Source organism: Lepidothrix coronata, unplaced genomic scaffold (genome assembly GCF_001604755.1).
Source record: "Lepidothrix coronata isolate B3197 unplaced genomic scaffold, Lepidothrix_coronata-1.0 Scaffold40, whole genome shotgun sequence".
Classification (NCBI taxonomy): domain Eukaryota; kingdom Metazoa; phylum Chordata; class Aves; order Passeriformes; family Pipridae; genus Lepidothrix; species Lepidothrix coronata.
The window spans coordinates 3,216,736-3,238,476 of record NW_016690220.1 but is presented as its reverse complement, the minus strand read 5'-3'; the positions used below and the strand labels follow the sequence as shown (position 1 = coordinate 3,238,476).

General features: G+C 37.9%; 1 protein-coding gene across 2 annotated transcripts in view; it reads left to right on the top strand.

Annotated features, from left to right (window-relative positions):
• Positions 1-21,741, top strand: part of GABBR2 (gamma-aminobutyric acid type B receptor subunit 2) — a 475,771-nt gene that overhangs the window by 84,752 nt on the left and 369,278 nt on the right. For both annotated transcript variants that reach the window (XM_017813300.1, XM_017813301.1), the window contains exon 2: positions 19,631-19,768. In XM_017813300.1, the coding sequence (XP_017668789.1) occupies positions 19,631-19,768 (138 nt within the window). The remainder of the gene's footprint in view (positions 1-19,630; positions 19,769-21,741) is intronic.

The window sequence follows — 21,741 nt, the reverse complement described above, 5'->3', positions numbered from 1 at the left end:
TCAATACAGGTATATTACACTATGCTAGTGTCATGAATGTTTGGGACTGACATCTCAATCATGTTTAGTGGAAAACAAAAAAAAAAAAGAAAGAGAACACGTTGATAGTACTATATAAAGCACAGGCATAGTATATCCTGTTTTTCATCTCCTTATACTAAAAAAATTTCACATTCAAATATCCTTAAAAATACATTTTTTATAATAATATTGCAATGTGTTGGACCACTTCCTTTGTGTTTGAATGCCAACATTTGTGAATGCTGGATCTCAAAAAGCCTTATGTAAGCTACACTGAATAACAGAGCATACAGTAATGAGGCAACATACAAGATGTTCTCCCAAGTAAAACTGATACGGAATGCTCTGTAAAAAAATTTTGGATGTCTGTTAGAAATCCAAATTATCAGTGTGACAAGGCTATCTTATAAAAGTATTGAACAGATTCTCAAAAGGCTGCCACAGATGTGGTTTCTCAGAGGATATTTCCTGAGTGTACATCTGCTGCAGTAGCATGCCCAGCATCTTGTACGTATTTAGACATTTCAGGTTGTACCCTTTGAAGAGAGATGCCAGTAGTCAGTGGGAAAGCAGGACAGAAGTATTGATAGGGTGCCAAGTGTGTTGGGTTAGACACAGGTCTGAGCTCAGGATCAAGTACTGGGGGAGTTAGGACACATAGGAAGGCATATAGATGCTGTATAGGCAGACTTAAGTCTGTCACTCTTTAGCAGGAAATATTATGATTATGCTTATATTCATTTGGACTCTGTAAGCCTAGCCCTGGAGTTACAGTATGCAGATGGAAGGAATGAGGAAAGATTTTCGATAGAGTGTGAAGGAGGATTGGAGTGAAAGTAATTTGGATGTCTCAGGGCAGAAGTGGTGCTAGGCTTAAGGAGTACTCAGGGAAGAGATGTGAACTCTATATGATAGTATATTCTTGCACACACAACTGACATCTGCTATTTCTATTCCTATTTTAAACAGATGGTAGGAAATCAAAAGAATTTATTTGATTACCTAAAGGGAGTAATTCAAATGAGATCTGTCCTTAAATGACAAGGACTCACAATCACAATTTAGATGGAAGAGTATTTTAGCGCAGATTCACTCAGTGAGATTTTTGTTTGTAAGGATTGGTTCAGGTTGTCTTACCTTATCTAATTTTACCATCTCTCTGTTCCTACCCATTTTGCTTCCCCAACCTAAATCTCTCCCATACTATTTTCACAGATCTATAGAGTATAACAGTCACGTGAAAGACAAGATTCTGATACTGAAACACGTGAATTACATTTAAGTGTTTTTCTTTTGTAGCTGCAGGCTTCTGTATGCCTCCTGACTAGCAGTAACTCCAGTGTGAAACACTGTGCACCCTACAACTGAGGAGTGAGGTGATGGTGATCAAGGGTTTAGTTCCACAGGATGGAGCATATGTTGGCAACTTCTGGGGCTGGTCCAGTTCAAGGAACAATCTTGAAAAAGCAATGAATGGATATTAAGAGTGTTTATTCTAAATCAGATCCTACTTTTCTGCTCTGTTTACCAAGATTAGCAGATGCCTTCTTTCCAGGAATATAGCCTACACAATCTGGTGTTTTCTAGGAGAAGCTTTAATTACAATAAGTTATAAATACCTTAAATGATTATAGTATTTCAATATTTCATTTCAGTTATTACAAGGAATGTTACTGTCATTACTTTCATTGAGCTTTTGTAAACTCTAGCTTGCCAGGATTTATTCTGGGACCGCAGCAGAAGGTGACACATCCTGTGTTTGTGGACTAATAAATATTGTCATATAGCATTTTTACTCACCTGTTTGAAGTTGCTGGGTGAACATTAGTGTGTAAAAACAAAAGAAGATATCACTTGTTTGAGTAAACTATGTTTAAAAAGCTCTTTAGACAAACCAAAATTGATTTAGTTAGAAAAATTACTGCATGCCAGTTTGACATTCGTACAAAGAAAACAACAGATGATACCAATTGTCCAACTATCCATAGCAATTTGTAAATAATACTCTTTATGGTTGCAGAGAACAAACCATGTTGAAAATGTAACTTAAAAAAGCAAAACAAAAATCAATATTTCAAATAAAATCTCACATGAAAGCCAGAGATCATTCTGTTATGTTAAAATTAACATGCCTTTCTTTCTGAAACATATATGTTCCTACTGCTGTCTCTAAGTAAATGTTAACCAAAATAATTTTCAGCTTTCCCAATACAAAATAATTCTTTTCTGTGATGGAAAGTTGTAATACAGACCTTAGGCTCGAAACCTTACAGTTTTATCTGCACAGCTTCATTCAAAAAGTGGGGTTTAATACCTTATTTTTTCAGCACTCATGGATGTTGCTTGAAATTTTGCAGACCTTGTTGAATCAGTGCTGGAATTGCTGCTGGGTTAGCTAGAAATAATGCTGCATTGGAGGCTGCTGTGAATAGACCCATGTGAGGGTCTATTGTTGTTGTGAGGCTGATTTTGCCTTTCTTTCTTTGCTTCAGCTCTTGTGGCTACTTATTATTGGAATATCACAATTAATTTTTCTTGAAAAGTACCTTTGGGGATCATCTGGTCAACATCCTGCTCAAAGTAGGGCTGATCTTGAAGCTCTCTCAGGTTGCTCAGGGCATTTATCTGTTAGGTGTCGAAAATTTCCAAGGATGGAGATTTTCCAGGCTCTCCAGTTAACCTGTTCTAGTCCTTGATCATTCAGCTTGCCTTTTTACCTCTTAAGTCTAGTCAGAATTGCTCTTGTTGCAACTGGTGACTGTGACCTCTTGTTCTTTCACTGCGTGTCTGTGAGAAGAGTCTGTCTCCATCTGTATTCCTGCTGGTAGGGACTAGAAAGCTGCAATTAGAGACTTCGGTAGCTTTCTCTTCCTAAGGCTGAAGGAGCCCAGCTTCTTCAGTTGTTTCTCATGCATCGTGTGCTCATCACCATTTTGATGTCTCTCCTTGGTTTCTCTCCTGTTTATCATCCTTTATATCTGAAGGCTTAAAAGTGAGCAGGCTGCTTGAAACACAAACAACGATGACTAGAAGGGAATAGTCAGTCCTCTCAAAGCACTGGCTATGCTTTTCCTAGTGCAGAGCAGTCAACAATTACACTCACTACTGCATAACCATACTGCTGACCCACAGTCAACTTACTGTTCACTAGACTCCTACTTTCATGTCTGTGCTGCTTGGCCTCTCAGTTCCCAGACTGAACTTCTGCATGGGGGGTCTTTGCTCCTATGTGTAAGACTTTGTATTTGCCTTGCTGAAATTCATGAGAGTGCTGTTAACCTTTGGCTTGTCAAGGCCCCAGTGATGGGCAGTGCAGCTCTGCATTGTGCAAACATAACAATTTGACTTGGCTGAGCTCAGGTAAATGAGTTATGAGCAACGGACTTCAGTTTGCTGTTCCAGCAGCTTCTTTGAAGGAGAACGGTGTGTCCTTTGGGTATCTATCAATGCAACGTTTTGACCTCTGTCCTGTTCCATGTGGCCCGACAGTTTGTGGGGTTGCCATGATGTTCCCTTTAGCTCATCCAGCTTCTGACTTTTTGTACTTTCCAAGAAGTTCATGAATCATTGATTAACTCTATAAGAAGCTAGCAAAGTGGGTAATATTAGCTTGGAAATCCTCAAGTAGTTAAATTAATGGCATGTTTTATGTTTGTACATCACCAAAATATTTATTCAGAGATCGGTGGCATCAAGGAGTTAACTGCCTTTAGACTCAAGTCTAAAAGGGTAGGTCAGACGAGCACTTGCTGGTGGGAGTTGGACTCACCATAACAAGAGGTTTACTGACTTTGACCTTTGTGTTTACAGCATTAGCTGATATTTAGAGTCTCATGTTTGTATCTCTTCTCAACTTGAGGTAGTCCAGTCTTGCCATTCAGAAGAGTTTTTTCTAACTGTCAGGCACATGATTGTCTAGACAAGATATATTTCCATTTTCCTGCTAAAGGTGCCCTGAAACTGTTTGAGTTGAATTAGAAGCATTCCTCTGTCTAGACCATCAGGGGGGAAAAAAGGTATCTTCTACTCAGGTCCTTGATGACTGGTTTTGTGTCTTATATTAAAAAGAAAAAAAAATCATCCTACACAAAATAAACATTTTTCGTTAATACCTTCTTGAAGACTTAACCCTAAATATTTTCTTAAAGTTTGAAGTCCCAGAAGGAGTTATGTTAGTAGGGGTGCTTACAGAAATTCTGTGAGGTTTTAAATGGGGCTTATTTCCAAATGGAAGGCAATTAAATTATTTATAACAGATTAAAGCTGTGCCAAGATCACTTCTGTTTTATTATTTCTGAATAGAAGCAGTGCTGTTTGCATTTCTTTGAACAAAGTGTGTCACTTTTAATGCAGATACTTGATAAAAATGTGATTTTTTTTTTAAAGGGTTGTCTTTGTGCTGAACTAGTACTTCATATCAGCTTAACTTACACAGATCTTACATAACTTAGTCATATTGTTTTACATGCTTTGATTAAATGTTCAGCATCCTATCTGTTGAACACTAAGACTTTGTAATTAAGAACTTATCCAATATTTGCTGAAGATGAGAAAGTACAGGAACTAAAGCTGCTAAATATCTTTGAAAAGGCCAAACTAGACTGTTAAATGACATTTCAAGGTGTGTGTGCAAATTTATTTGCAATAATAAATCATGCACTGGAAGGTAACTGTTTTGTACTCAGTGAGAAATATGAGGGTGACCAGTATAAGTTGCTCCTAATACACCTGGTAGAGCTAATGCACAAACAAATTGAAAAACCACCCAAACAGGACTCTAAAGAGTCTCTCCTCTATTGCCAGGAGCTAGTCGAAAGAAGAACTAGTGTTTTGTTAGCTGCGAGCTAATATGTTTTCCGTATGCTGTGGTATAAATCAGAAGTATGCAGCACTCAGAAGTTGATTATCAGTAGGCTATCAGTTGATTATCAGTAGATTATCAGTAGGCTATGTACCCAATAATTTCTCTGAGTAACACTGCAAATAACTCTTGTAGTTTAATTTTTCTAAATTTGTTTTCTATTGTGATCTCAATGAATTGATTATGTTCATATTTGTTTCTAAAGTTTATGGTTGAACACACACTGTTGACAGTTTATGAATAAAGAAAATTCACAGAAATGGTTACACCATAATGGAGAGAAAGCAGTGGACAAATTTTCTGTTTTCCTTTCCTTAACAGAGTTTTGTTATCATAGTGAATTTAAAGTATGAGGAGATCTGATATCTGGGGAAATGCTCTAGTAAGCTGAGCTTAAAGAAGTGAATAAGCTTTTGTGGTTAGAGGAGACACATATAACACTTTCCCCCCACCCCCAACTCAGGCGCGTTTGCATGCTAACACACTACATGCCACCCAAATCCATATTAATATTGTGTGTTTTGTGATTCGTGCATATCCCTGCCTTTCTCTCCTCTTCTTTGCTGTGGGTGGAAGTCTTCTATCTTCCAACTCATACAGTAGCTTAAACTACGTTTTGAACATGCTGGAAGCAGGTACTCACTGACAGAGTCTCCCATCAGTTTGCATATAGCAGTGTAAGTGGGAGGCGGTGGGAGAAATCATCCTTTTTTTTGCCAGTGGTTTTACTGTTGCTAGGGAATACAGATTCCACTGTGCCCAAGGAACAACCTGCCCTGTGGTCTCATGAACTGGCACCTGAGATGTCATTTTGTCATTTCATGCTTCTTAGCTCAGCAAGTTGACTTGTACTTCCATCTCTGTTTGATGGAGCGATTGATGGCGTGGATTTGTTTTGGTTTTTTTTTTTTGTTTGTTTCTTCACAGTAGGTGGGTTTTGTTTGTTTGTTTGCTTCTGGATTCATTTTTCATGATTAGTATGTGGAACTCTGCTAATAAATTGTCATATTCTTAAAGCCAAGTTGGGTGTTTGAAAAGAGCATTTCCTTTTGACTGCTGTGTTGTCCTTCACCTTCAAATCATCCCAGTCAAATCAGAGCTGCAGGAAGACTTGTGGCAACCAGCAGCACTGTTGTCCTTGTCCTTCCTCTGTGCCTGCTTCTGCATGCACATGCTGACACACACACATGTACATACACATCCTGCTTTGCCAAAGTGGAAAAGGTGATGCGAACTCTTATCCATGTCAATGTGAGGTCAGCAGATTTATATTCGAACAACTGTAAATATTGGTTGTAATTTGTCAACTTGCTTTACCTGAAGTGGGAACTACTTGCATAAACTCTTCTCATTGGGCTGTGGAAAGGTAGCAGCCAGGTGATGGTTTCTGACCACAGCTTAAGTAGAAAATGCTTTTCTTGGCTCTACTGCACCATCTGGTCTATGGCACAAGAGTGTTTTTGTATTTTATCAAAGCCTTGAGATCCTAGGCTTGCTAGTATGTGTTTCCAGTACTGGTTGTAAAATAGATGTTGCGCCTCTATCCTGCACCAACATTTTCCACAGCTGCCAATTTTTATGCAGTTTCCAGTAGCCAAAAGAAAACCTATTTATATCTCTTTGACTGCACCATGACTTTGTAGTAGAAGACTTAATGACAGAAATCTGTTTCCTACCCTTGAGACACTGAGTATTGCATCAAGAAAACATTTGAAATCTTGTAAGGGATTCAGAGCACTGGTTCATTTTGAGGCTGGTTTCCTTGGACAAGGTCATTGTCAATTTTGTATTTCACCTGGTCAGGACTTGGACATTTCCCTTCAGTTTGTTGCCTAAAAAAAGTAGCAAGAAAATTTTAACTCATTCACACCACTTCTTTTACCTTTCTGATGCCAGGGCAAAAATTAAAATTGATCCAGAGCTCTACAAAGTACTTTTTTTCACTTGACAATGTAGTGTCAGCCATGCTTGACAAAATGATTAGAATCATTCTATTAGCATTTTATACCATGTCAGCCTGTTAAGATTTTGGGTGACAGTCAGTACATATTTGACAACGGAATGTCAAGAATCTGCACTGTTCCCTGGGCAAGCTTAAAGCAATTTAGCTCTGTTGGAGTACATGGTGTAAGAGAAAGCAGGCTGTCTTGAGGAACTTGATATTTGCATTATTTTTTAAATTTCTGGGCAACTTAGGACTGAATGAGTCTGTCAAAGTCATGGAGATGTTTAAGGCAGGGGTTTTTTTGTAGACAGATGGAAAAACTGATCTGTTTCTCTATCCATTATTAACCTAATATGAGAATTTCCTACTATGAGTCATTTGGAGTTAAGTAGAGTTTAGTCAAGCCCTTTTTACTAGAATTTAGGCAAGTCAAAATTCAGTTTACAAAACCGTGAATTCTACTCATGCATATGAGCTTTGCTTGGGGGGTAGCAATGCCTAGCAGAGCATTATGTGCCAAATTAATAGCAGCAATCAGGGAAGTGTCAAATACAACCACAATGAAGGTAACTAGGCAAATGACAGAGGATTTGGTAGTTTGGAGCTTCTTTATGGCGTGTCAATGAAATTTCTGTAGAGCTTGGTTAACAGCCAGCAGGAATTACTTGTTCAGTGAAACATGTCTGAGGGAGTTCATATCGGGATTCATTATGGAGTATGGCGTGCACAGAGAGAGAACAGTGTCTTCTGTGGCTCTTGATTCATCTTGGGTGGCGAGCAGGACAGTAGCTGAAGAACAAATAAGTTTGTTGTGTGTCACAAGTATATACCACATTTAAGAAACGAAATGAGATAACTAAGGAGGAGAATTAGGGTGATGTAATTAGGCTAAGATGGACAGGCTAGCAGACCTTAACTTCTAGTATGAACCTTATTTGCAGCTTCCAGACTTGCACTGAATGTATTTGCTTTTAAGCATCTGCGTGGTTGATCTGGGGCTGACTGCAGGTTTGAGCTATGCACTCCATGGGCATTACACCTGCATACAGCTCAACTCTATTTCAATTTTTTTCCATGTCCTTTTTTTTTCTGGAGTATAAGGAGGGAGCCCTCAAGGGTCAGTACATCAAGGTGAGTAATCACAGAATATGCTGAACTGGAAGGAACCAACAGGGATCATTGAGTCCAACTCCTGGCCCTGCACAAGACTATTGCCAAGAGTCATAGCATGTTTCCAAGACTATTGTGCAAATGCGTCTTGAACTCTGTCAGGTTTGATCCTGTGACCACTTCCCTGGGGAGTCTGTTCACCCTCTGGGTGAAGAACCTTTCCCTAACATCTAACCTAACCCTCCCCTGACACAATTTCAGGCCATTCCCTCAGATTCTGTCACTGGATATTACAGTGTTTACTCCTCCTCTTCCCCTCACGAGGAAGTTGTAACTGCAATGAGGGCTCCCTTCAGTCTCCTCCAGGCTGAACAGACCAAGTGAGTGAACTCAGACACTCTTCATACGGCTTCCCTTCAAGGCCCTTCACCATCTTTGTGGTCCTCCTTTGGATGATATATAAGAGCTTAATATCTTTCTTATATTGTGGTGCCCAAAACTGCACACAATATTCAAGATGAGGCCACACCAGTGCAGAGTAGAGTGGGACAATCCCCTCCCTTGACCTGCTTGACGATGCTTTGCCTGATGCCCCCCAGGACAGGGTTGGCCCTCCTGGCTGCCAGGGCACTGCTGACTCATATTCAATTTGCTGTCAGCAAGGACCCCAGGTCCCTTTCCATGGCACTGCTTTCAAGTATCTCATTCCCCAGTCTGTACGTACATCCAGGGTTGCATCGTCCCAGGTGCGGAATCCTGCACTTGCCCTTGTTGAACTTCATGTGGTTGGTGATTGCCCAGTCCTCTAATTTGTTGAGGTCTCTCTTCAGGGCCTCCCTGCCTTTGAGGGAGTCAATGGCTCCTCTGACTTTTGTGTCATTTGCAAACTTGCTTAGTATCTCTTCCAGTCCTGTGTCCAAGTCATTTATGAAGCTGTTGAAGAGCACAGGGCCCAAGATGGAGCCCTGTGGAACCCCACTAGTGACAGGTCACCAGTCTCATGTTACCCCATTCACTGTTACCCTCTGTGCTTGACCCGTGAGTCAACTGCTCACCCACCACATGATGTGTTTATTCAGCTGTGTGCTGGACATTTTGTCTGGAAGGATCCTGTGAGAGACAGTATCAAAAGCTTTACTGAAATCCAAAAAGATTACATCAACTGGCTTCCCTTGATTAACTAGGTGGGTTACCTTCTCATAAAAGGAAATTAGGTTTGATAAACAGGTCAATACCCTGCTCTTGGCAAGCTTAATCAAGATTTTCTGTGGGTACTCTAAGGGGAAAGAGCACTAGTCATTCTGCTTGTAAAAATCCCATACTGTGCTGTTGAATACAAGTGGTGAGGATTTATTTGTCAGTCTACTAACCTGTCTTGATCTTGTAAAGGAACAGCTGTTTGTTAATCATCTTGCAGTTTGCAGTGTGGAGGAAATATCTTGCTTGTATAGCTTTAAAACTATTGAAATTTAGTGTCCATGCATTAATGTGACAGGACCATGAGTCAGATAGTTCCACCATGTTTTTGAAGTGGTTCCTAATCTCTACCAGTTATTTTCATAGAATATAAAACTCAGCTGGATCACAGTGAGCATTTAAATAGGGAAAACACAAACTAAGTTGGGCAAGTTATTAAAGTAAAGCTGTGAAGAAATACCTGTGATAAGCCTGTCTGCAGAGCTCATGAAATTGGAAACTGTTTTAAACATGTTATTATTCCAATATCTTTCTGTACTTCCAGGGCTGTTCCTTTCCTTTCCTTTGCATCTAACGTTCAACTTTGAGTCAGCTCCTCAGTGCAGATAAGCCCATGATTTTGAGGCATTTTCATACCTGCCAACTGTGAAGCATTGCAGCTGCTTACACAGTGAATGTCATGCCATCTGTGTAGTCCTTGAAATAAAACTGTATTCTCTCCATATTGTCTCTTTTGCCAGGTATTAATGGGGAAAAATTAATATAATATTTACCTGTGCTAATATGCACTCTATTCATTTCTAGCCTAAGAATTCCATAAAATTGTGAATTATTGTAATCTTGTGCTATGTTAATTTAAGTCAAATTAAAGCATACCATGAATTTAATTTGGCTTTTATGGGTTAATTTTAATGGTAGCTTATCCAAAAGACTGTGCATTATTCCTCCTTAGATAAATTAGCTTAACAAAGTTTTATTTATTGTAGACAAAGTTGAACTGTTTTACATTGTGATGTAAAAAGATTTTAATTAAAAAATTGGAGATGTGCAACAAAGACTGTTACACCAGATCTCCTTGATCCTTGAGTAGAAAAAATTATTTTTTGCTATTCTTAATTCATTAGACCCTTTCTAAACTTCTACTTTGTCAGCTGTATTTTAATTCTGATCTGTATCTGTGTTGAAATTCTTGTTGGGGAATTTTTTAAAAAATATAAAAAATAAAATGAAAAAATTCAAACAATATTGCTTCAGAAAAAGTCATGCTGAGAGCTACACGAAGCACTTAACACTCTTGATGTTGAACATTGACCTCTAAAGGAAAAGAGTTTCATCTTATTTTCCAAAATTTCCAGGTGCTTTCGGACCTTTTATTAAAATTCAAATATATTCTCAAGGATGCTACACACATCCTTGTGATAGCTTAAGAGATTGCCTCACATCTTCCAGGTAAGTGACTTTCAGAAGCTATAAGAACAATTCTGAAGGGCCTTGGAGTCATCTGTGCCTCATGTCATCCCCGGTGAATGCTTATTTAGAAACGTCTGTGGTTGTGCGCACTGAGAGACAGGCCCTGTTGCCTTATGACAGAGGCACACAAGGGAGACTTTATTTCAACATGATGCTCTTAACCAGGAAAATGCTGTTGAGCTCTTTTTCCACATCTCCTCACCCTTAGAATAATATTTTTATTTTGTGTCAGAGAAGTATCAAGAAATATTTCTTTTTTTTTTCCACCTGTTTTATAAAAATAAAGCCTGTTTCAGGAGCAAGTAGGTCATGGGAAAGAAACAGTTCATACAGCAGGCTTCCCCCACAACTGATTCTTGCTGATTGCTGAGGGCCAAGTTATTTTTCAAAATATCATTGCACTCCTACCTCGGTTTCAATTGCAGCTTGTTACTCAGGAATGGGATGCCAGGCATACTATCATGTGTGTCACTGTTACTTCAAATGTTTTGTAGTAGTACACTTCTATTTTCTTCCATCTACAAGAGCTTCTTGATTGTTATTTATAAACTTGGATTTTTTTCTCCTTCTATAATCTCCTATTTCATTCCTTCCTTTTACTTTCTGCAAAGAACACAGCTGCAGTTAAAAGGAGTTACACATTTTTAGTATGTAATGATTTTCAGGGTACAGAAAAGACATGCTAACAGTTCAGAGATAGTACCTTTCCCCGCATCCTGCAATTTTTCTTATTCCCAAAATGACCTGGGGAAAAAAACCCACTCTTATTAAAGCTGACTATGTAGTCAACAGTAGATATAACAAAAGGAGAAAATTGCTAAAACTCTACTTTTTAAAGATAGTTCCAGAAAATTTATTTTACTAAACATAGAGTGATGTACTTCTGTTTTAATTTTTGATTTATTTTGATTGTTCATGCCAAAAATCATATTTTTAGCAGTGCTTACACTCTAGATCTGAAAAAAGAAAATCAAATATCATATTTAAATAACACATCTTTTTACTTCTGTGAATTCTTCCCTATATTCTTAAAAGCACACAGAATGGAATGAAAGGAAATCTAAGTGAAATAGTCCAACAGAACGTGACTATGAAAATATAGGCTATTTACGCTAGTGTAATAATAAATGTTAATGAATAAAGGCAAGGAAAGAAAAGATGAGACAAGTACAAAATTGAAGAATTGACATTTGCGATTCTGTGTTGAGCCCAGCAATGTTATGTCCCTTATGTCGGCATTTTTTACTTGAGTTGCAGCTGACAAATGCTTTGTAAATCTACTTCAGCACATGTCTGAGAGGCAACAAAATAGTAAGTAGGTGGCAACAAGAAATTTAAGTGATAATGATCTTGAGGCTCAAGAGTCTGAAACAATTAGCACCTTTTGAGGTTACTTAAATGCAAAAACACAACTGATTTCCTAGGGGGGATTTAAAAAGTCTTTTGATGCAAATAAAGCCCAGAGATATTTTCCTGGATTGTTGAATAATTAAAATTAATTCTTTGTTTAGTAAGAAATCATTGTAATGTTGAACTTCTTGGTAAAAATTGGAATAGCTGGAGAAGACTGAGCCAGCTTATTCTCAAAAACAGAATATGTTATTTGTTTTCTAAATATATTTGAATACATTATTTTCCCTACACTGTTCCTCTGGACTTTTATGCTTTTCCATAATGCGACTTATTTCCATAAAACATAATGGCAATGGAGTAGCATAGATTATGTTGGGAGGAAGAAGTGAGCAAGGCATCCTCTCCCTGTTAATACTGAATGTATCAAAATATCTGACACTGTGTGAGCACCAGGGGGTCAGAAGAAAACAATACAGTTCTAGGACTTAATTTTTAGTTTTATGTATTTATACTATAGAACTCTGAATGTGAGCATCTACATGCAGCTTTAAGGATACTTGGAAAAATTTCTAATTCAAGATGACCTTGTGTATGGGAACATCCATCTACTTCAATCAATGCTGCTAATTAGAAAACACCTGTAAAACTGTCTTGTGGAATATTTTATTAGATTGATGCAGAAGTGAATGACTATAACAAAATAGACTGAATGTTGTAGGTGAGCAAATACAGTGTGGATGTTATAAAATCCCCTCTGGCGTAGGAATATTTGAATCAACACCAATTTGATTTTGATAAGATGACAGTTCCAGCTGCGGAATAATCCAGCAAAACTCAATAACTTATACAGTGGGATCTGACTAATTGCTCATATTGCACAATAGGATCTCTCCAAGGCCCTAATGCTAGCTTTCCATTAGCAATTCACAGTGAGATGTTAATGTTTTGAATTCCTGCTCACCATCTTACAGACAACCTGGCCAGTGTTACCTGAATTATGAATTTCATCACTGTGTAGCCCTAGAACAACTCCTGCAGTTGATTAGTGGTTTAGCCAGAAAAAAGACACAGTGGATCTGTGCTTCATCATGGACCTCCATGGGCGACGGGGGATAGCCTGTCTCACCATGGGCTGCAGCATCTGGAGCACCTCCTACCCCTCCTTCTTCACTGGCCTTGATGCCTGCAGGGCTGTTGCTCTCACATTTTTTTCTTGTTCCTCTTTCACAACTGCTGTGCAGTGGTTTTTTTTGCCTGTTCTTAAATATGTTATCACAGAATTTCATCAGTACCCCTGATGGGCTCAGCTTTGGGCAGTGGCAGACCTGTTTTGGAGCTGACCTGAACTGACTGCCAGTTCCGGGAGCAAAAATGTGGGGGCAACTCCTGGTATCTTCTCACAGAAGCCACCTCTGCTGCTCCCCTGCTATCAAAACCTTGCCACATTAACCCAATGGTTGTGTTATCGAAAGGGAGTGATCTTCATATCGCAAATATGCAAAATACCTCTTGATGATCTTCCGAATTCCTGTGCGTGTAACAGTTATATATCAGGGAAAACTTCAACTTTCTTTGAGGAAAGACTTCACCTTTCAAGCTGAATTCAAGTTTACTCTGAAAAGAGGAAGACAAATTGATCTCTGTTATTACTGTATATTTAATTGGAATGGAACCATAGACAGAGTTAGTTTTGATTACACAGGATTTATCTATTTGCTACATTCCAATTCCATTTCATATTGGAGTTCTTAAATTGGAATAATTCCGTGTAAATGTTATATTCTCCAAGAAATAGTAACAAGATGGAAACTATAAGTCATATAATGAAAAAAAACAAAGTATCTGAATGGAAAAAGTACATATACTTCTCTTATAAGGAGAGCCACGAAATTTTTGTTTATCTTGCTGGGTGGACTCAGTTCCCAAACAGTGAACCAAGAAGAAAGAAAATGTCACTGATCAAGAGGCTGAGCCTTCACAAGGTGTTTAGACATTCTCTTAGGAAATGAGGTGTCAGAGGAGTGAGTGGTCACCCTTGCTGTGGGGTCAATGACTTAAGAGGCTGGTGACACCTGAGGCAGAATATAATCTGTTAAATGGGATGCCAAGCACCAGTACCTTAGTGGTAGCACTCTGTGAACTATTCCCTGTGCAGCAGGCAGAATCAGATAAAGAAATTGCTAGGTAAAATTTCAAAGTATGTCAAGAGCTGTCAAGGTGAGAGGGTTAATTTACTGGGAAATATTTCACTGAATAGATTAAGTCCTCTGCTGTGTCCACACTTTCTAAAGCAAAACCAAATCTGATTGCTAGCAGTTAAAATTAAAAGATGATAGAGAAATCACATACAGCAGAGCCCACAGTTTGGGATGAATTAACTTCAGTTTTAAGATACAGAAGTTTGGTGTTGTTGGAGGGCGTTGCTTTTGTTTTTCAAATGCAGAATATAGGAATGCCTATAGTGGTTCAGACCAGACTTGATGCAAGTGCTTGGCATCATCCTGAAACCGCTGATCAGCAGGAAAAGTCAAGTTTTTAATCCTACTTCCCTAGAACAGTGTCCTAGCCATCAACAAGCTGTGATTCAGGAGTTTCCTGAGAAAATTGCCATGTCTCTATTAGGAAGTTTTGAATTGGTTTTTGATCTACGAACTAGTCCCATTTATTTTCATGTATTTATGAACTTTTAACATTCATAGTAACACACCTCACACCTACTTTGTAAAGTGTGAAGAATTCTAGAACAAATGAAAGGTAGTGCTTTTTCTTTTTATGGATTATTATGTTTGTGATTGTCAAAGTGGTGGTTCCAAGAGCAGTTGTACAAACTCATGGAAAGAAAATCCAGTTACAGCTCTTTAATGTAAAAATATGATTGCTGGCTTTGAAAGTACTTAAGTTGCAGATACTTGAAAACAGAGGTAACCTCAGGGGAAGCATGCCCTGCCCATAAAACAGGCAGAGGATGCTAACTTGGTTGACCTTTGTTGTAGCTCAGAGTAGTTGTCTGTACGTTTTTCAACAAATGGTCTGTATTTACTGATGACTTTAAGGAAGTCAGTGAAAACAAAATTAAAATATTTGTTGGTGCTCCTCATTTCTTAGCTCCTTTTGAGCTGATGATGTAACACAGAGTTCCTGAGCAAGATTTTGCAGAGGATAGGAATAAAGCTTTATACATCTCTTCTCACTGTTTAAAGAAGTCTCTTTATATATTTATGAGCACTTGCTTCTCTGTCCAATGATATTCACAGCAGAGTGCTGCTGAAAAATCTCATATCACTTGATAAAGTTGGATATTTTATTATGCAGACGACAGCAGTTTGTTATTCCCACTCACCATAGAGGATGTCTGATATCAATTGTCAGTAGTTCAACAGATACTTGTTCCTCAGGTTTACTTCCACTCAGAGAAAGTCAAGTTGTGCCAGAATATAGCTAACTGAGAAACAGCTTGGCATAGTTATCCAACAGCTAGAAATCTAACTATATTCATCCCTATAGTTCTTATTGCTGTGCTACTCTAACAAGATCGGCTAAACTATGAGTAACTTTATGTATAGAAACCATACCCATTTCCATTCTGTGCACCAAGGATTTGCACTGTTTTGTGCTTAGGTCCATAAGGGTTTCAGTGCATACCCTGGTGTCTCTTTCAGTGTCTGCCAGACAGCCTTCCTGGGAGCCAACAACCCTCACCGATCAGTCCTGCTGCTTCTCCTGGCTTCAGTGATGAGTGGCTTCACATGGGACACCCTTTCTCTCAGCTTCAGAGGGCCTTTGGGTACAGTGGAGAAGGTCTCTTGTGTATTCAGCTGCTGTACTGTTCTCTACAGAAATGTTTCTCGTCCTTGTGCACCCGTAATGCCTCAGGCTGTCCTTCCTCCCTGTGCATTTGGATCCTTTTCTCGGTGGAGGATTATAGTTTTATTTGTCAGCCTCTCCTCTGAAGAGGATTCAGGAAGGTTAACACCTCAATCCCCAAACTTATTTAACTCCTCTCCCATGCAGCAGTTCATCTGGCTATTTTCTTAATTAAAATAGGTGGTTCTGTTTCCTTGGAAATGAGAACTATGCACGCTTTGTCAGATACCAGCTGTGATATTAAACTGACTTTGACGCAACAAGACGCAGGACACTTCACACACCTTTGATTGGTGATTTGCTAGTATTTTTCCTTGTGAATTTTCCATATTATCTGTATCAAGTAAATGTGTTAAGAAATGCACTTAACGTAATTATTTCTTTAATATATATGTTTACTATTTATAAGTTTCTTATTTCAGGCTTTTGACTGAGACTGAGCACAGCAATTGATGTGTTTGGGGTAGGTAGTTCTCAGCTCCTTCCCCTGAAGAAAATTGGGGCATGTATCAAAATACATGTATTTGGAATTCTAGTTATGGTAAAACTACATTTCCTCAATAAGAAAGGTATTACAGCTATCCTTAGTGTTTCAATGAGTCAAGTTCAGTGGCACTGCATAGCTGTCTAGTTTTGTATAGGGATCAAAATTGAGCTGGTTGCACTTCAGCTCGGTGAAATAGACATGTTGATGACAATTTAGATGAAAAAGCAAAACTAGGTAGCAAAAGGGGTGTTGACTCCTTCAGATTATATCTTTCATCATATAAGCTTGTGACTTTTTCCAAGGGATTCTTTCCTCTTCATTGCTTTTAGTCAATTAAAGCCAGTCAGCTTCTCGTCATCCACATGTGGCCAGGACTTTCTAACGTCTGCATTTTAATGTGGATTTTAGTAATTAGATTCCTGCATAGCATTCTTCCTGAACCTGTTTGGAGTCACTTGGCGACAGCAACTCAAGAACTCGTTTGGTGGTTATACGATGGGAATTTCAGTGACTGTTGTCTTTCAACAGTGTTGCCCTCATTTAGGGTTACATATGTAGGTTTTGGCAATAGAAGGCCATGAGCAGCAGTGGTGCTGCTTGGGATTTTTTAAAAACTCACCTTGTTCAGAGGGCTTCAGGAGCTCACTAAGGATACATTCCTCAGACTAGAGGCAGGAAGAAACCTTTTCTACTACTTGTCTGTCTGGCTTGGTAAGGCTATTATTTTTATCTGAATGTTTATTTTTTGATGCTTGTGACAGACTGTTCTGTTGCTTGCAGGGAAGAATGCTATACACAATGTATGTTGTGAAATGTGACATTAAACAAATGTGAAAGTCTGCTTTCTCCCATCTTTCTCATTTTTCCTTTCATATCTGTCCAGTTGTGGCCAGCCACAGTGTTTAGTTCTTATTCTTTGTCTCTGAGACATACTTTGGACTATTGGGATGGTTTTGCTCAAGGAGTAGACAGAGTCTAGTATAATTATTCATGGTGGCATAAAAGACGGAGAGATAAGACTATTCAGGAGGAAAGTACAAAGGTGAGAACGTGGTAGGCTTTTAACTGAATCACTTTGAAGAGAAGCTCAGGTGTTATTGTATGTACTTTTGATTGATCAGTAATATGTCTCAGCAGCGTAAACCTTTCACTTTGGGAGAGACGAATAAAGATTTTGGCATACCTTCCCAAGAGAACTGCTCTGTGATTAAAAAAGGGTTTTTGTCATGCAAGTGTCTTCATGAACAGGTAAAAATCAAATTAAAAAAGCCTTATAATAATAGCAATTCTGGACCTCCCAGTGAGTCAACCTACTGGGACCCATAATTGCATAAGTTTACTGCAGTGAGAAATACTTTGTAGGCAAATAATAGTTAAAAATGCATCAGTGCTTTGTGATGCAAAGGTGAATTTCAGTGTGAATTCACCTTCAGATAACATGCCATAGGTCTTTATCATTTAGAATGCAGAATTTTATTTCTCCATAACTTTTCAGGTACATAGTCTTTCATGGGCTACAGATTCTGAGTGTTATTTTACATTAACATCATCTTTATTTAATATATGACTTGTATTCTTCTTGAACTGCTCCTCAGCGAGACATCTAAAATGTGACAATGCAAAAAAAAAATTTGTATTAACTGGTTTTAAGTTGCTATGAAAACAAGTTCAACAATCTCTGCTACTGCACTTTCAAATGATACAGTGGATGAGGGCAAAAACTTGGCTAAATGCCACTTAAGTTCAGATATTTGAAGCTATAGTGCCTTTGGCTGCTTATAAAAGACAGGATTTAGTTGAGCCTTCTAGTTGCACTTGGAATAAACTGGTCTTTAGGGAGTGGAGGAGTAAGAATAGAGGACACTGCTTCTTCCAATAATCACATTCTTAATTCCTTCAGAATGTGAGCTTGCCACCAGTCCATCAACTGATAGGGAAGCATCTACCATACTGAAGTGGTTTGGGCTTTTTTCTGCATTAAGAAGGAAGGCGTTGTGCTATATTATGCAATTTAAAAAGGTCTATGCCTTAAAAATCTGTGTCCTTTTGAATAAGTGGGAGCAATAATTCTATTCTTGCAGACAGAATGCAAATAGAGTAATTTTTCATTTCACATATTAATTCAGTAAGGAGATTAATATAAGCTTCCAAACTTCTTAGTCAAAATCTTTTTTCTCTCCACAGAATGCAATACAATTACTACTTGGATGCTGATAGTTAATGAATTGTTTTATTGAATTGTGATAATGAAATATGGGAGGCTGGTGTATGATATTTCTTATAAAGAGTATATTTGTGCAAGACTTTGTAGAGGAAGCAAAAATGGGCAGAAAAATTTTGTTTCAAAAAGAGAGATAAGGAAGTGGCTGCTAATGGAGCAGTGGCAACTGCCATTATAGCCTGTTGGCACTTCTGACTTCCAGTATAGTTTGGAATCAAATTCTTAACTTCAGGCAAATAATTTATTAATACTTTGTTGTAAACTCAGGAGTAAAGCCATGACTACATGGGTTATTATGAATGATTGATACTACTCCATTCATGGATTGATGTATCTTTTGCAATACTGACTAGCATCAGCCCTTGTTTCTTAATTTTGAATCCTGGTCTCAGTTTACAGTAAAATTCTTTACATCTGAAATAAAGATCAAACTAATTATCAGAGAAGCCTTGAACAGGTCAGGTTAGAAGGACCTCACAATCTGCTCAAAGCAGTGTGAGTTATGAGAGCAGAACAATTAATTCTTAGTAGATTCTTGAAAGAATACTGTTTTGTTACCTTTTGAAGACTTTGTGTTATCCTTCTAAGTAATAGTCTCTTCATTATATATTTTTTGTACAGAATGCTGGGGTTGGACTTTAAGGAGAGGTTACTTAGGAGCTTTCATTACAGACAGAACTTCTTCTACAGAGACCAGCAGTATTGTCCAACTTTCTTCCAACTATGGAAGTCCTGCTGGCAATCTGGTATTACATTCCGAATTTTACTTTTGGAAATGGTAGCTCTCAATGTAGAAAAGGTTTCAGTCAACCTTTTTTGCTGGACCTTTTTTATTATTCGTCAAATAGTGGTATCGAAGTTCTGGTTTTATGCAATGTAAGGAGGGGGTTTGCTGTTCTTTCACTACATCACACTAGGAGTCTGGAAGCGAATACTCTAATTCTTCATGTTTAGGTTTTCAGATGTTATATATTGTACAATTTTTATATCTATGCAACTCCTGACTCTTTTTTCCTGCCTAACTCCCCAATAGTTTATTTCTTAGTTAATTATTTTATTTATGACATTAAATATTGACTCTTTTTTTCTTTTTTTTCCCAGTGCGACAATGCAAAAGGACTCAAAGCCTTCTATGATGCAATAAAATATGGACCTAATCATCTGATGGTTTTTGGTGGTGTATGTGCAACAGTTACTTCTATCATTGCTGAATCTCTAAAGGGATGGAATTTGGTTCAGGTAAGGCATGGAATGGAATATATTCAAATGTTAACTACCTTGTATCTCTGGATCTTTTTTGTGAAATATAGTAACTTAGGTTTGACGCTTTTCTAGCTTCTCATTTTGTGTAATTAGTATTTCTCAGTTCTGAAGGCCAATGAAATTACGTGTAAAGAAGAATAGTTACTTCTATATAGTACTGGATTTTAAGGCTTGGCATTGTACTCAAAATGCATGTGAGTATGGGGCAGCAGTCACGTGCCTCAGTAGGTTAATTAAATAAAATTAATGTATCTCAGAAAGCAACCTAAATGAAATCAAGTTCAATCATGGCAGGTGGGTGGATCTAGGACTTTTGAAAACATGAAACAGCTCCTCAAGCCTCAAATTATGGTACTTCTGGGTATTTACTCTGCCTCTACTCAGTTATAATGCAATAATTCCTATTGACTTTAAAACTGTTGGAAGTGCATAAATTCTAAGTAGTAACTAGGTCCATGTCTCAGTATGTAGCTCACAAAGCACATTTATTCCCAGCTGTTCTTCTTCCTGACTTTCTCAAAGGTCAAGTTTGTGGAAAGGTTCCCTCTGCTGAGGAATCAGAATTTATTAATACTAATCTTTAAAATGCAGATGATAACAGCATGATTTTCATTTATTCAATCATCTGTCTAGTGTTAATTTTCGGACTGATGGCTGTTCACATAACCATCCAGTTTTGCTTTTCTCATGTGGAAATACCGTAGCTTTCTACTCAATATTCATATTGCCCAAAGATAAGTTTGTATATTTTTTAATTTAAAAAACCCCAAATTATTCTATAGCAAAATAAAAAAAAAATAATATATAAAAATTACCTGAGGTTACAGTTACAAACAGGCTCCTCTTTTCCACCTGGAATACTTACTGAGAGTAGTGCAGAAAGAACAAATGAGGCATAATTAAGTTTGTGAAGAAGATGATGATCAGAGTACAAATGGGAAAATCTTAGGAGGATAATTAAAGTAGCTTGTTAACTGAGTTTGCAATGCTTGTCAGATCAGATCTTTTTTTCTGATGCTTCAGGATTTTTTTTCTGATGTGAAAAACATCAGTTCTACTGTGGAAACAAAATAATAGTGTGTTTCTGGGGAGAATGGAGAAAAAACAGAAAGCCTGACACTATCCTTTAACACTTTCTCTTGAAAATGGCCTAGTTCATGACCTATAATGAAGTATGTGGCTGGAACTCTTGTTTCTTTTTAAGTTGTCACATGGAACTTCCATATGATGTAGGACGTTTTAAATAGCTGGATTTCATTGTGCTAAAAATCTTTTCATTTGCATTCAAGTTCTGCCTGATAAAATCTGAAAATCCATTTGTTCATGAAGTTGCTCAGACTAGAAGGAAGGGTGATTAGAAAGCTTTTAAATGTCTGAACTTGTCAATATATGTGTTAAAATATAGAATGATATGATGCATTGTTGCCAGAGAGCATTTATTTCTTTGTATTTAGCCATTATGGTTGTGACTATGTCTTAAACATTATTTATGATATCAGTCCATCAAAGGGATTCTTTACTTCTTGGGTTTAGTATCCTGTGGGCACTAGATAAATCCTCACATGGCAAAACTGCACTTTGTGTTAGGTTTTTAGATATTGATTGACTGGATGATGAAAAAACACAAATAGCAGCATGGCTGGGAAGTGTGGCAAGGCTTAGTGGATGGTATAGCAGCAACAGTCTAAATACTGCTTGTGAAAGTGTTATGTCATGGTGACAGGGGTTTGCGTATCTGCAAATCAGCAGATGTAGCATGTATAAGATAGTGGGGAGAACAGTACAAATTTTTGACTCCTCAGGATACACTCACATGAGTGTCTCTGATTAAAAGCATAACTTCAACAGAAAGAAAAGGTAGAAATCTGTAGTTCTCAGAAGTGGAGCAATATTCAGCCTGATAAAATACAAGATTGCTCACCCTCAAAACTTGAAACTTCACCTCAAGG